The following is a 15,785-nucleotide window of genomic DNA, read 5'->3' as shown; positions in this document are numbered from 1 at the left end:
TATCAACCTGATAAACTTGTTAGGGATACCTTTCTAAGCAAAGCTGATCGTCAAGCAAACACTCTTTTGTTCATTCTGATGTGTAGTTGTGTGTTACTCCCTCCGTCCCACAATGAGTGATCAAGTTGACCATTTCATACAGATTATGAAAAATGAATAAATGAAAAAGAGAGAATGATATTTTTACTAAAGTATCTCTTACCAAGTATTGTGAATGATAAAAATAATATTAATTAAAGGGTAAAATTGCAAAGTACATTGAAAAATTGAAATGGATCATTCATTTTGGGATACTTTTTTATTCCAAATGGGTCACTCATTGTGGGACGGAGAGAGTAGTAGTGTTTGTGTTTTTTACTCTCATTGACGAGTTTCAAGACAAATGTGGACATTCCAAATAAAAAAACATCTCTCGTTAGTCTATATTTCATAATTTCTGTAATGAAATCTGAATTCAGTTTGAGCATCCTATTCACATTCCAAGTAGTCAATGCAAAAGATTTTTTTTTATGTTTTTTATAACATCTCATGGAATGACTGGTTTCCCGTATGCTACTCAACAAATTGGTATTTCAAAGAGAAAACAGTGTCATATACCATTAAACTATTTGTACCCTTTTGATAGGTGTCAATACACCAGTAAAATTCTAAGGTGTTGTTTTGCTCACTTCTGATTATCCAATAAAAAGAATGTCATCATGTTCTCTAAAGAGTGAAGTACCCCATCCCCTGTTGTTTCAAGGAGAGCCTCTTTAAGCTATTTCACCTTGTGTCTCTGGCTCCATTAGTCTATACAAGATCTTACTCCAGGACTATATAAATTGTCAGCCAGTGCAAGCAAATGCATTTTTCTTGACTATTATACAGATATTATTCCCCCCATCTTATCAATTCTGCATGTCTCCTGATGTCAGCTTATTTGTACTATACTTAGTTTTTACAATAGGATTTATTTCCATGTTTTTCAGATTTCCCTTAATTCTAGAATAGCTATTAATAGGATATTTTTACATTAGTCAATAAAAGTGTAACTCATGTCTATACATTTTTGGATCATAAAAAACAATATTTAGGTTATCCATATTTTCTCTCCTTCAATTTAATATTAAATTAATATTAATATAAGCAACATAGCAAGGTTGAGTGGATTTTCATGTTATAGTGCTAAATGTGTTATTGGGTGAATTTTTCCCGCAACATGCAATCGACAAATTTAAGTTTACCTGCCATCGTCATGTAGCACAACTGATACAGTAACAGCATTACAAAGCTCCCCTTGTCTCAAACTCATACCTCCCATGGCAAGATTTTCTGGAAACATAGAATATGTAGCGGTGGGCAAAAAAACAGAAGTTCCTCTTCTCATAGCCTCCCTGTGTGCCATTAAGTACATTAAGAAAGAACATGACACCAAACATTTAATAAAATGTCTCTGTGAACATCAACAACATACCTATCCACAATACTTCCAGGTTGAACATATCTCGTTGCGTCTGCAACATGTATCCAAATTTTAATTCGACCATCTTGTAACTTTGTTGCACTCAGAGCATCATCAAGCTACATATTATTGGTTAGTTAATAAAATGCCAGGGGCCTTAAAATAAATGGAGCACTACTTGCAAGAATCTCATTAAAACCAATAGAAAATGATTGATTGATCACCTCATCAGCTTCATCAACATCAATGGCGTAAACCTTCAGGTTAGTAAGGTCCTTCCTGTTAATCTAAACATAGTGAAACACTAATTATATAACTGCAAAAATATTGAGATGTCTCTAGGCAATCATTGGAGGAATCAAAGCAATTACAGAAGAAAAGGAAAATATCAAGATGTATGAAAAGTTTGAGTTCAGCTATATAGCAAATAAAACAACAAAAACTCGTATGGTTCATGTGTTTAGTGGAAGAATCTGCTTAATCCAGGTTTCTATAAGATTGGCACACATACACTAAAAAAGGGGTAGGATATCAGAATTTTTTTTAAAAAGACAAATGTTGGAGATTAACTGTTAGAAATGTTGGAGATTGGCACTCATATTCATAATGAAGAACCCAGACCTAGGAACTGTTAGATGATTTTGACCAATATTATGAGGCAATCAAACAAATAAAAATTACCTCGTCTGGATCAGATGAGTCTGATAGCAGACTTTGAGCAGCTGATGTGATCTTTTCCAAGTGATCAGTGGGAATACTCATCTTCAACAAATCAAGATTGACATGTACAGGAAAATACCCAATATTTATCAAGAGATTTACAGCTGAAGATGTTGTTTTTGCCAGACCCATTTTCTTTAGTATCTGAAAGACGCGTGGAGGGTGAACTTATTAGAAGAACAAGAAAGTCAACTTTGGTGACATGTATAAGAGCCTACAATCTAGAGATGTATTATTACAATAAGAACCAAGCTTTAACTAGATGAGATCAACTACATGGATCAACCAACATCATAAGACCCTCGTACCCTCTAGATGTTCTACCCACATGACCCTTCAACCCCTTCCAACTAAACTTTCATGATTTTTCTACTAATCCTCCAAGTAAAAAGACAACTGAATCCATCAAGATCAGTTTTTCTCATCGTAGAAAGCAGTTTTATTTTTTGTAAGAAAAGGGAACTATTGGGGTAAGTTTTAATCTACGCTTGGACTTGATCAAATTTCCTAAGCATAAATACAGTACAATGACTCCAATTAGAAAAACTACTGAATCTAATTTGTGGATTCTCCTCCTTACATTCTTATGCCTCCATACTATTTATAAGGACTTTGTGGCATTAACAGATCTGTGTAAGTGACCTCTCCTAATGGAATAAGACATGGTGGTGGTTGTTGGCATGTCCTATTGTTTCTTATTATTTACACACACAAAGACACGCCAATTGCTAAATGTAACAATAAATCAAAACAAACTATGAGGGAAAAAGTTACCATCCCAGCTGTTTTTATTTGTTCATCAGTTTTACAAGCATCAATAGCGTATGCTTCGAGTGACTTAATTCTGCTCCAAATTATCTCATCATCCTTCCAAGAAGATTTGGAAGGTTTATCTTGCGAAGGCATTGATTTTGCAGAGCCCAACAGTTTAATAAACTCCTGAAATTCTTTCTCAGCAGCCTCCTTTGCAACCTTCCTACGAATACGCTCCTCAACCTGCCTTTTTATAAACAAAATAAAAGGGGAATTTTGTTCTGCTTAGACTTTGTAAAATTAATAGCAAGACAAAACAAAAGACAAAGTTTCATGAACACAAATTTTAACTAATGACCAGAGCAGTGGCATTGAATATAATTTCCTCTGGCACACGCCTCTCAATGCATCTTGTTAACTATTGAAAGCTATTTTCCCTATTTCTAACTTCTATGACAATAACAGAGAGATTGCAAGTAAATTTTGGAGAATAACAAGGCCTCCTTGACAAAACAACATTGTACCTAGACTGCCCATTCCCTCAACATATTTATAGGAAAACCACCTTAAAGGACCACATGTTTTGCAACAAAGAGAAGCCAAAGCCTAATTTAACCCCAAATTAGCTGATGTGTCAAAGAAACTAATGATTCATATGACAAAGATACCACAATAACAATGTTTATATTCTTTTTGTTTACATAATGAGTAGGTCCTCAAACCTTGAGTTAAAGTTCAGCTGATAGATGACAGATTGATGAACAACCAGTCATAAGAATTGGCTTCAAAATACTGCTTTGGTATCCCAATTTACAAAAAAAAAAAAGCCCAAAACAGGTGAAAATAACCAAAATAATGCAAGTCTATCTATGAAGGCCAGATACTCCAAAATTGTTAAAATAGCATGTCACACCTGTAGGCCGTATCCAACACTCGTATGTGTATGATACTCCTCAATACTTATCAACACAATATCTTCCAACATTTTAAAATTTTAGAACAAAATATTAACATATATGTTTGGGACACTTCTCCGGTACTTCCGGAGAAACTCCAAAAAACTTGTCTTAAAATGTTCTTGTACAATTTTGTTCTTCAGGTTGCGAGCAAAATTATAGTACATACTACTCCTTCATTCGTTTTGAGGATGTCAAACTAAGAGAAACATGGTTGTGGGATAGTAGGGGAGATGTACAAGATCCATTTGATGATGGTGGTGCACAGTAAATAGATAGCAATTAAACAGAATTTAAGACTTGTTTTAAATAGGACTATTGTTATTTTGTGACTTCTTGATATTGGTTAGGGAAAAAAATACATGTTTAACATACATTTACAAAGAAAACAATTTTTTATATGGATAAGAGAAAGATATGGGTTTATGCCTTTTGGTTATGATCAAACGTATCTTTTGGCAAGGATTTATTTTCACATGCACATATAGTTATGTTATATGTTAATAAAAAAAATATATCAATGCCATTTAACAAATATTATGCATGTATGTAAAGTATGTATGTATTTTTATAAACTTTTGTTAACTTATTACCGTCGGTCCTCAGAGAGCATATATTAGTTAACTTAGATGCATAATGAAACATTGATTTTTTTAAGATACTCTACACTTGCAAGTAATACATCTACCTGCTCATTTGGTCGAGGTCCATAAACGCAACGCAATCCTGTAGTCTCGACTACGGTAAAGTATACTTCGTCTTTTGATAGCAAGAGATGAGCAGAATATCTCTCAAGAGGCTCAACACTGCCAAAAATTATCTGCAAAACAAGCATTTCATGTAAGAATATAAAAACATGCTTTGACATCTAGTCCAGAAGGCGTGATTACCTCAGCCATCTCTTCAACTGTCACAGACTTATTCTTTTCCAGTAGCTCAGACCAAGCAAATTCAAGTAGTGATGGGTCCTGCATCATATAATCCAGTACTTACATACAGACAGGAGAGAAAGTTATAATTTGGGATATCTGTTACCATTCAATTGTAAAACTTACCATGTTGTCCTGAGCTTTCTGAACAAAGGCTGCGATCTCTGCTTGGTCAAAATTGGATATACCAGGAACAATATATGTCACTTGTTGCCGCTTGATGGAACTAGTGACACCATTCTTCAGTACAAAAAGTCAAGATACAGTCAGACTGCATAAAATCTAAAACTTTCTAGCATTTAATAACAATGCAATAGGTCCAAACACCTAGCAACCTATTAAACATGCCGCATTATGCTGTTTCAACAAGAACCTGATCTAAAACCATCCAGTTCTTCTTGCCATCAGGTCTCTGAGCAACTGCTAACAATATTCTATCAGAATCTTTCTTGAATTCCAAAAGCAAACCTTTTTCCAATGAACGGTTCACAAGTCTATCTTCAATAAGCTCTTCATTCAACAGTTCTGCCCTGTCAAAACAAAAACAAAAAAACAAATTAAGATAGTAACAGTTGATATTTGCAAATATAGTATTAAGAATATTTATATATCGAATAGCCCACATCGACTATATCATATAATCAGTTGTAATCTTTTTGTATATAATAAAGTCTCCGTAGTGTTTTTCAAAACACACGATTTATTCAAATATCTCTTAATCTCTTGTATTTCAACATGGTATTCAGAGCCTACTGAGAGACAACCCTTCACCGTGCTTCACCCGGTTGACCCGCTGTCTTCCGGTGAAATTTTTTAAAACAAACCGTGTCATGATTCCGATTTGCGCATTCCATACATTGTCGTGACTCATTCTGTCATCAATTTTTAAAATTCTCCAGTCACCACCGCACTGCTGTTGCCGATTATGATCCAGTTCAACTAGAGCCTTTTTCACCTGGTTCGCATGATATTTTCTCTCTTCAGATACTCATGGCTACTCCTCATAACTTTACGCCAAAGTACGATGATCTCCTCAGGTGGTATCAGAATTATCAGAACTTAGATTCTACTACTTCGGTAGCACACACTTGTAATTTATCTACTTGTCTTTCTCAATCATCTTCTCCTGGACCTTGGATCCTTGATTCTGGTGCGCCTGATCATGTTACCGATAATAAAAATCTTTTCTCTTCCCTCTCTACATCTGGTTTCTTACCTACTATAACTTCTGGCAATGGCTCTCAAACCCGACCCGAAGGGATTGGTACGGTTTAAATTCTACATTCTCTCTATGTTACTTCTGTCCTCTATGTACCTAATTGTCCATTTAATTTATTTTCAGCCAGTCGTTTAACTCGCTTTCTTGATTGTAGTGTCACATTCACTAACAATAATGTTACCCTGCAGGATCGGAGTTCGGGACAGACGATTGACGTCGGATGTGAGTCTCAAGACCTTTATTATCTCTCAGTGTCATCTCAGACATACTTAACCAAAGACTCTCCACACACTATCCATGCTCAGTTTGGTCATCACAGTCTTTCCAAACTACATAAGTTGGTGTCAAATTTATTGAAGGTGTCTAATTTACAGTGTGAGTCGTGGCAGCTAGGGAAACACACTCGTGGTCAGTTTTCCAATCGAGTCAATAAACGAGCTTCGTCCCTTTTTGCTTTAGTTCAGACCGATGTTTAGGATCCCTCGCGTACTGTCTCTACTCTTGAGTCTAGGTATTTTGTCATCTTTATTGATGATTTTTCACGTTGCACGTGGTTATTTTTAATGAATAATAGATCTGAATTATTTTCTATTTTTGAACAATTCTATCAAGAAATAAAAACTCAATTCGGTGTGTCTATCCGTACCTTAAGAAGTGACAATGCCCGTGAATATTTGTCCCAACAATTTCAAAATTTTATGTCACGCAATGGTATTCTTCATCAAACATCTTGCCCTCACACACCTCAACAAAACGGGATAGCCGAACGCAAAAATCGGCATCTCGTAGAAACCACTCATACACTACTTCTCCATGATAATGTTCCACTTCGGTTTTGGGGGGATGCTGTGCTAACGGCATATTACCTTATAAATCGCATGCCCTCATCTGTCCTTAACAATAAAATCCCTCATTCAATCTTTTTTCTCAATTCCTCCCCGAGCCTTCGGGTCCACATGTTTTGTACACAATCTCTCTCCTGGTCTTGATAAACTATCAGCTCGATCACTAAAGTATGTCTTTCTTGGTTATCATCGATCCCAAAAAGGTTATCGTTGTTGTTCACATACTCTACAATGATACCTCGTATTGGCCGATGTTACCTTCTTCGAGTTCGTTCCATATTTCGAGTTCAGTCACGTAACTCCAAAACTCATTCAAGAAAGTACTCTCACACCTTTTTCGGCAGTTATTAATGTCCCGCCTACCATTATACCCCATCAGTCTAGGTCTCCTAACCCCCTCACTTCTCGACCACTTCAAACATATCAACGTCGTCACCCAACGTCTGTCGTCCCTGTCCGCAAGGTCATACTTGTCCCTGAGACCATTGCAGACTCTCCTTCGACACCTCCACCATCACTGGATTTGATCCTGCAACCTGAGTCTGATCTTTCGATTGCCCTTCGAAAATATATACGTCAAACACGAAATCCTTCTCCACATTATATTGATTTATGTTATCATCGTCTTTCCCCTTTGCAGTATACTTATTTGTCTTCTTTGTCATCTATTTCTATTCCTAAAACTCCAGGTGAAGTATTATCTCACTCTGAGTTGAGGCAAGCAATGATTGATGAAATGTGTGTTCTTCAAAGCAGTGGTACCTGGGAACTGGTTCCTCTACCCCATGGAAAATCTTTAGTAGGTTGTCGTTAGCTTTTTATAGTAAAGGTTGGTCCAGATGGTAAAATTGAACGATTTAAAGCTCATTTGGTAGTCAAAGGATACACTCAGATTTTTGGATTAGATTATAGTGATACCTTCTCACCTGTAGCCAAGATGGCATCTGTTAGACTTCTTCTAGCCATCGCAGCCATTCAACATTGACCTCTTCATCAACTTGACATCAAAAATACTTTGTTACATGGTGATCTTGAAGAGGAAGTATATATGGAGCAACCACCTGGGTTTGTTGCTCAGGGGGAGTCATCGAATATGGTGTGTAGGTTACACAGGTTTCTTTATGGTCTTAAGTAATCTCCGAGAGCTTGGTTCAACAGATTCAGCATTGTAGTACAACTGTTTGGTATGGTCCGTAGTGAAGCTAACCATTCTGTTTTTTATCGCCACTCAGTCCAAGGGTGTATTTATCTTATTGTATATGTAAATGATATTGTCATAACTGATAATGATCAGCAGGGTGTACTCCAGTTAAAACAACGTCTCTTGAATCAATTTCAGACAAAAGATCTTGGTAAACTTCGCTATTTCTTGGGTATTGAGGTAGCTCAATCTAAAGATGGTTTAGTGATTTCTCAGCGGAAATATGCTATGGATATTTTGGAAGAAACAGGTTTGTTGAATGTTAAATCAGCTAATACTCCTATGGATCCAAGTGTCAAACTACTATCCAATCAGGGGAGTCTCTCTCTATCTAACTCAGGAAGGTATAAGAGATTGGTTGGAAAGTTGAATTATATTTCTTTTCCATCTAGTGTGGTAAGTCGGTTCTTAAATTCCCCTTGTCAGGAACACATGGATGATGTATCTGGATTCTGAGATACATCAAATGTGCTCCAGAAAAAGGTCTAGTGTATGAAAATAAAGGACATACTCAGATAGTTGGATACTCTGATGCTAATTGGGCAGGGTCACCCATGGATAGATGATCGGTCACCATTTCCATTGAATTCCCACCGTTAATCCGACATATTTTCATCACTTTGGTAAGATTTATGTTTGTTTATAGTTGCTTCAGAGGCATTTATCATGTTTTGTTGGTTTGGTATCGCATTGCATTTGATTACAAGTTTATGTCAAAAAAAAGATCTCTTTTACGCTTCGTTTGGTAGTGTTATTGTTACAGGCCATTGCACAGGTTTAAAAGCATTAATAGTGAAGTTATGGATACTCAGAAAGGCAAAAATATGAAGAGACAGCAGGTCAACACGGGCACCCGTGTGCTACAACACTGCCCGTGTTGTTGGTCAGGCAGAGCAAAATGGGAGAAGAAAAACAGAGATCAACACGGGCACCCATGTGGTGACACACGGCCGTGTTGTTTAAAACAGTGCATTAACACGGGCACCCGTGTGGAGGAACACGGCCCGTGTTGTTGCCTCTGTAGCTTGTTTTGAAGATAATTATTATGGAGAGCAACATGGGCACCCGTGTGTACACACACGGCCCGTGTTGTTGGGTGCGGCTTGGAAACCCCAACTTTTGCTTTGTGAACCTATTCTGCTCATTAAGGGTAGTTTGGACCTTTTGCTGGGAAGAGATTCATCTGAAGCTATAAGAAGGCTTGGAAGAGAAAGGAGAGAACACTTTTTGACGTACGAAAGAAAACACGGCATTGAGAAGATAGCGAAAACGGAGGATTTGAAGACGGCGAGATTCAAGGGTTCCGACCATTGAAGATCCAATTCTCCTAGTTCTTTGTAATGTCTAATTTTCATACTATGATTTCGTTTACTACTATGAGAGGCTAAACCCCCTATGTTAGGGGGGTGGTCCTGATTTGATCGTATGTTATGAATTTGAACAAATAATTTCCTTATTACTATGTTACTTATTTCAATTCAATTGTGTGATGTTATTATGCTTTTGTATCGGACAAATACAAATTGATCTATGACTATCAATAACAGGATTGTGATTGTTAGGGTTTTCACACAATTAGGTTTATGATTGCATCATCTAAGACTAGTAACTTTTGTAAACCACCGCAAACCTTGATATTGTTTATGATTAAAACCAATGATTAATTGAATGGACATTTGAGTAAGAATTGGTAGTTTAATAGTTTCTTCCTTACGGACTTAAGGAAGAACATTCTGAGGTTAGGTAATTGAATGTTTCATATGTATTAAGGAAATCGTAACTGAATTCATAATTGGGTAAATCAACCACTTCCCCTAGCATGCTTTAACTTAATCAATTACATTTTTACTGTCTTTTGTTTTATTGCTGAAATTCCTAAAACAACCAAACCATTATATTTTTGTTCTGATAGAATCAAAGTTAAATAAGTATTTCCTACGCAATCCCTGAGATGGATACTTGGAAATAAAACTCCTTATTACTACATCGGTAAAAATAGTACACTTGCTATTTTTCCGATCAATAGACGATCCACCTCTGGGTATTGTGTACTTGTTAGAGGAAACCTTATATCCTAGAAAAGTAAGAAACAAAACGTAGTTGCAAGATCAAGCGCCGAGGCAGAGTATAGGGTCATGGCAATGGCAACATGTGAACTTATTTGGTTAAAACAGTTGCTCAAGGAACTTCAAATCGAAGAAGCAAGACCAATGACACTTATTTGTGATAATCAAGTTGCATTGCACATTACTTCAAATTCAATCTTCCATGAGAGGACAAAACATATTGAGATAGATTGTCACTTCGTCAGAGAAAATCGAGTCAGGTGACATTGTTACAAACTTTGTCAACTCTAATGATCAATTATTAAACGTGTTTACAAAATCCCTGCGAAGCCCTAGAACTAATTATATATGTAACAAGTTTGGTGCATTTGACTTATATGCTCAAGCTTGAGGGGGAGTGTTGATATTTGTAAATATAGTGTTAAGAATATTTATAAATCTAATAGTCTCACATCGACTATATCATGTAATCTCTTTATATATAATAAAGTCTCCATAGTGTTTTTCAAAACACACGGTTTATTCAAATGTCTCTTAGTCTCTTGTATTTCAACATCGAATAATATATGGCATGAAGATGTGTTTATAAGTGGGAGCAATCTTCACTCTACAAACCGGTTTTGTAGGATTGAATTAGGCTCAACCACATTTCTTAACATGGTATCAGAGTCTCGTTTAAGATCCGGTGGGTCACTTACTATGGTTTCCGTTAACGGACCACCTACCATTTATTTCCACGTTCCAGATGTCCAGTCCTGAGTGTGAGGGGGTGTTAAGAATCCCACATCGAACAATATATGACTTGGACATGTGTTTAAAAGTGGGGACAATACTCACTCTATCAACCGATTTTGTAGAGTTAAGTTAGGCTCAATCGCATTTCTTAACGGTAACTAAAGCAATGGGAAAGCTACCAAATCTAGGCTTGTATGAAAATTTTACTTGTCTTTCTTTTCATAGCAAAATCAAAAGATGGAGGAAAAAATAAAATAAATAGTCAATTTCAAATTGTTTATATCATTACTTTTTCCTCCAAATAACTCGTGTTGACGCTGTATAAGTATTTGTATGTTATTTTTAAGATTACATAGTTAGAGTTCCAACAAAAAATTCAAATAAAAAAAACAGCCCTTATAAAATTTTATTATAGGGCTTTATAAAAGCTTCTTATATTATTCTCTATGCAATAAGCCAAAATTTTGAATTGCAATTGTGGTTGGTTTGCAATCCTTGCTATAATGCGAAATTACTAACAAATATGGCCGCAATTGCTGTCACGGTGATGTTACAAAGACCTCCAAAACCTTTGCTGCAAATTAAAACAATAACATAAGCAGTGCTTTGAACTACTTATAAAAATAGCTTTTATGTCCAATCTAAAACCTAACTCGCAAACAAAACCTAATGGTTGAAGGTGTGTCTGATATCCAATACAATCCTAACACATGTAGATACATTTAATCACTTCTATTTTCTTAAATTTACATGGGCGACTATAAGTTTTGTGTCTATTGTCCGTCTATGTGTGATAGTGTGAGTGCTCCGTAGCTTATAAATGCAGTGAGTGCTTAAACGGAACATATATAAAACTTACCCAGTGTAGTAAAGCTTGAGTGTTGGATCTTAAGATTTTACGTGTTGAGGTTGTCTAATAGTGCTACAATCGGAGAAAGATCTTTTTTCGTCACTGGCGTGGTCAAGATTTAACTTTTTTAAATAAGATCGTAAAAAAATAGCTTGGCCTTTTTTTTGGACTGTGAAACAGGATCGTGTTTTTTAAATGAAAACCCGATTCTTATTATTTCAATTATTTTGAGCTACTTATTTTGAAGTTAGTCTTTTGAATATAATGATTATGTGTTTTTAACTTATTAAGTTATTAAGTTATGCAATGATGGTTATGAGTTATTATCTAAATTGGTTGAATGTTGTGATTTATAGGTTATTTTGTGTCCGTGTGTGTATATAAATATATGAAAATTATTATTTTTCCCTTCGGTGGGATCTTACGTGTTGTGCTAACCATCCGAATTTTACGATTTTTCACAAGCCAACCGGTCCTACTTAAGATCTCGTGCTTGACTATATTTGACTATATTGCTTACCCTCATTCTCTCTTTATAAACAAACTCTTATATGATGAATAGATGTCAAATAAGCTAACCATTAAAACAGCCTACTTTGATTGGCTTATTTGAGCATATCCACTGGCATAAGCATTTGGGAGACAATTTGGGAGAGTTTATTGAAAACAACTTTTGATAATGTCAGCAAATTGTTTTCAGTTTCACAAGCTCTCCAGGATATAGCTTATGAACAAGTTACAGCTTAAATGAAAACAAAATTACTTTATTTAACTGTGTTATAAATACAGCTCATTATAAGCAATTATCTGATATGACGAGTGCTTGTATAATAAGTGCTTAACGAAGTTTTTTACTCTAACATGGACATAATCACTATCTAATTTCAGGCCATATATCACTATCCGATGTAGGACTCTCAATGAAGTGATTAATTGATCTAATTTAACCACAATTCGACAAAGCATAGTCTAAAAACTAAATTGCACAGTCAAAACTTAGGAACTCTAAATTACAACTGAGCAAATGATTTCAACTCCCGAATCCTACAACACGCGTTTCTTGTAGCAAATTGAAATTGAATATCTAAGGTGTTTTTACAAATGAAAAGGAAAGAAAAACGTACTTGGAAGATGAAGCATTAACGGATACGATTTTTTTGCGGCTTTTGCGTATGGCTTTGAGTTCTTCCATGACGCTTTCGAAGAGGCTTTGGATGGAGCGTCTTTGAGTACGGCAGCCATAACAAGGGGAGGTGGGAGGATGGAAGCGGACGGCGGGGAGACGGCGGTAGGCGGAGAAAAAGCGGGGAACGGAGGAGAGAGAAGGAGGAGAAGGGAGGAAGAAGGAGCGGGTGTTAACTGCTCGAATGGACATTGGTAAGAACGAAGGTTTTAGATGATCATTGGAGCGGTGGCGGTGAGTGAGGGTAAGATAAAGAAGTTGATGATAATTTGGGCGGGTTTGTCTCCTTGTGTGTGATAGATTAGGAGGCTAAAAATCATACCGGTCAATAAAATATCACAAATCGAATTGAATTAAATTAAATTAAAAATTATAATAAATTGTATTTGAGTTAATTTTCTTTATAAAATTATACAATTAATTTTTTTTAATATTTATATTTTGCAAATTGAATTAAACGGTTTTAAATTGTATTATTTACAATTTAAATTTCATTTACCTCACATCCAACACAAATTCAAATCTATTATGTTTTAACCTTATACTTAAGGTTTTTATTTTATATTTTTCAAATCTCTTCTATAAGTATCGCAACTTTATCTGATATATCTTGTCTCTACTTCTATAATTTATATTCTCTTACATATTTTTTTCATTTTCTCATTTTTAGGGTACTCTTCTCTTTTCCAATTTCATTTTTGTTGCACATTTTTTCTCTAATGTCTCCTTTTTTTTTATGTTCTTTCTTTTTTATCTACACTAAACTCTGATCTCCTCTATTTATTTTTTTGTTTCATTCTAATTTTTTTAAATTGTTTTATGCTATTTTTTATGTTTATTATTTCACTTTTCTCTAATCCGATTTTTATATATTAAATAAAAAGTTGTTATCTAAATATGATGAATTTTATTGTTATTTAATAATGTATAAATGACAAAAAAATTAAAATTACTTTGTTCATTATATGTATATGAATGACTCAATAAAAAATTATAAAAAATTGAACCAACTGAATCATACAAAACCGTATTTGTTTAATTTGATTTGGTTCGGTTTTATTTCTAAAAGTCAACCAAACTAAATCTCATATCTTTTTCTCTTGTGATTCGGATGATCTATAGAATGTGGCAATATTATTTTATTTTACTTTCTAATTATATGTTTGGCAAAGCCACTTTTAATTTAGAATAATTTAATCACCATATCAATATTATTTTCTAATTATACATGGAGATGAGTTTTCTGATATGATACCCTTATGTAATTACGTGGATTTGGATTTTTTTAAGCAAATTTATTTAAAACTTCGATGGATGGTGGTCATTTAATGTCTTGGTTAAATAAGTTTTTGATATTCATAAATATTGTCATTTTTATTTTTAGTCCCTCAAAAAGTTTTATTTAAAGAATAGTTCTCCTAATATTTTTCGTCCACACTTTTGGTCCCTCCTGTTAACGTCCGTTAACAGAAACTGACGTGGCGTGTCACGTGGAAGTTTTTTGTGATTGGGCATACACGTGGTAGTGACTGTGTGGCAAGATGTTGATGTGGCATGCCACATGGCTAAAGTCAACTTTGTTCATGGACCCAGAAAAATTTGTATCTAATCGGTAGCTAAAATCGTAGTTAATCTGTAACAAATACATTTCTCGCCAATGGAAAATTACGAAAAAGGAGCAAGATACGATGTATATTACATAATTGTCGAAGTAGTCTCAATTTTTAGCTACTAGGAAATGGGAGGAAATGAATTTGACAGAGAATGCAATGGAGTTTTATGTGGGAGAGAAAGGTGTTATGTTTTGGCTTAATAAATTTGCATATGCTTCGATCTATGTCATGATTAGGTTTGTAGGTCATGCACTTAACATTTATCAATTGGATTCACCTGTATTGTCACCTAGTGATGTATTGAAGGGATAACAAGTTCAACTTCTATTTGTATTGTAATTTTAACATATGTACTAAACTTATTTAAGATCACAAAAATCTTCATTTTGTTAAATGAGTTATACTGATAAAGTCTTTTATGTTTCTTTGTTCAATAGATTAGTTGATATTTAGCAATGTATCAAACATGAGTACCAAGTATGAAGAGACCTCCAAACCTTTACGCAGTGGTCTCAAACCGCAATTGCAGACCATGGTTTAAAACTTTGGCTGCATATAAAAAGTAAGTTGTAGTAGTATTGCAAACTTTATGGAAACTCTCCAGGTTATTGTTATCGACAAGTTACATCAAAACTATAATTAAGTTTGGTCACATGAATTGAGGACATGGAGTGAAGATACTAGTCAACCAAAAGGTTATCACAATACAAGTGAAATTTCAAAAGGATGTAGACAAGAGTTGTCTATGAAAAGAATAATCACAACTTTCCAAAATCATCTATATTGCATAGTATTTATAATAAATTTATAATAAGCATACAACTTTCAGAAATCGAAAAAATACATTGCCGCTAAACATGGACTATTTATGTCTTTGCTGGCAAAGTACATGCTATAAATTCAAAACAAAACTAGGGCAAGCAACAAAAATACAACCGATGAAACAATCCTTACAGGTCCTACATTCAATCTCTCGTTATCCCATTCTTAAACCAATTCTTCGGTGGCTAACCATTCTGTGTCAGTCACTTTATAGAAAAAGTGGAAATAATATGAAGTTTAACATCAATTGAAACCAAAAAAGAGGAAAAATCTCAATGTTAAAGACCATATAAAGATTAAAGGATTATCCATATAGGAAAACAAAGAAATCATAATAGGGTATACATAGAGCATAGTAACAATAACTAGCCGATGGAGAATTAGCCAATAGATTTAAAGTAAATAAGAGAAAATAAGGTGTGAAGAGAAAAGTATTTGTTATAGATTAGCTA

General features: G+C 34.7%; 1 protein-coding gene across 2 annotated transcripts in view; it reads right to left on the bottom strand.

Annotated features, from left to right (window-relative positions):
• Window positions 1–13,202, bottom strand: part of LOC127108486 (ribonuclease II, chloroplastic/mitochondrial) — a 32,137-nt gene extending 18,935 nt beyond the window's left edge. For both annotated transcript variants that reach the window (XR_007796050.1, XM_051045961.1), the window contains exons 1-10: window positions 12,840–13,202; window positions 5,173–5,329; window positions 4,926–5,039; window positions 4,761–4,838; window positions 4,559–4,690; window positions 2,936–3,157; window positions 2,123–2,305; window positions 1,666–1,728; window positions 1,454–1,560; window positions 1,224–1,373 (exon numbers count right to left, since the gene is read on the bottom strand). Coding sequence is in view for 1 of the 2 variants with exons in the window: in XM_051045961.1 (XP_050901918.1) it covers window positions 1,224–1,373; window positions 1,454–1,560; window positions 1,666–1,728; window positions 2,123–2,305; window positions 2,936–3,157; window positions 4,559–4,690; window positions 4,761–4,838; window positions 4,926–5,039; window positions 5,173–5,329; window positions 12,840–13,090 (1,457 nt within the window). In the remaining variant the exon portion in view is untranslated. The remainder of the gene's footprint in view (window positions 1–1,223; window positions 1,374–1,453; window positions 1,561–1,665; window positions 1,729–2,122; window positions 2,306–2,935; window positions 3,158–4,558; window positions 4,691–4,760; window positions 4,839–4,925; window positions 5,040–5,172; window positions 5,330–12,839) is intronic.
• Window positions 13,203–15,785: the final 2,583 nt, after the last annotated feature.

The sequence above is a fragment of the Lathyrus oleraceus genome, chromosome 7, assembly GCF_024323335.1.
Source record: "Lathyrus oleraceus cultivar Zhongwan6 chromosome 7, CAAS_Psat_ZW6_1.0, whole genome shotgun sequence".
Lineage (NCBI taxonomy): Eukaryota > Viridiplantae > Streptophyta > Magnoliopsida > Fabales > Fabaceae > Lathyrus > Lathyrus oleraceus.
Note: the sequence above shows the minus strand (reverse complement) of the source record. Positions and strands in the feature narration are given on the sequence as shown.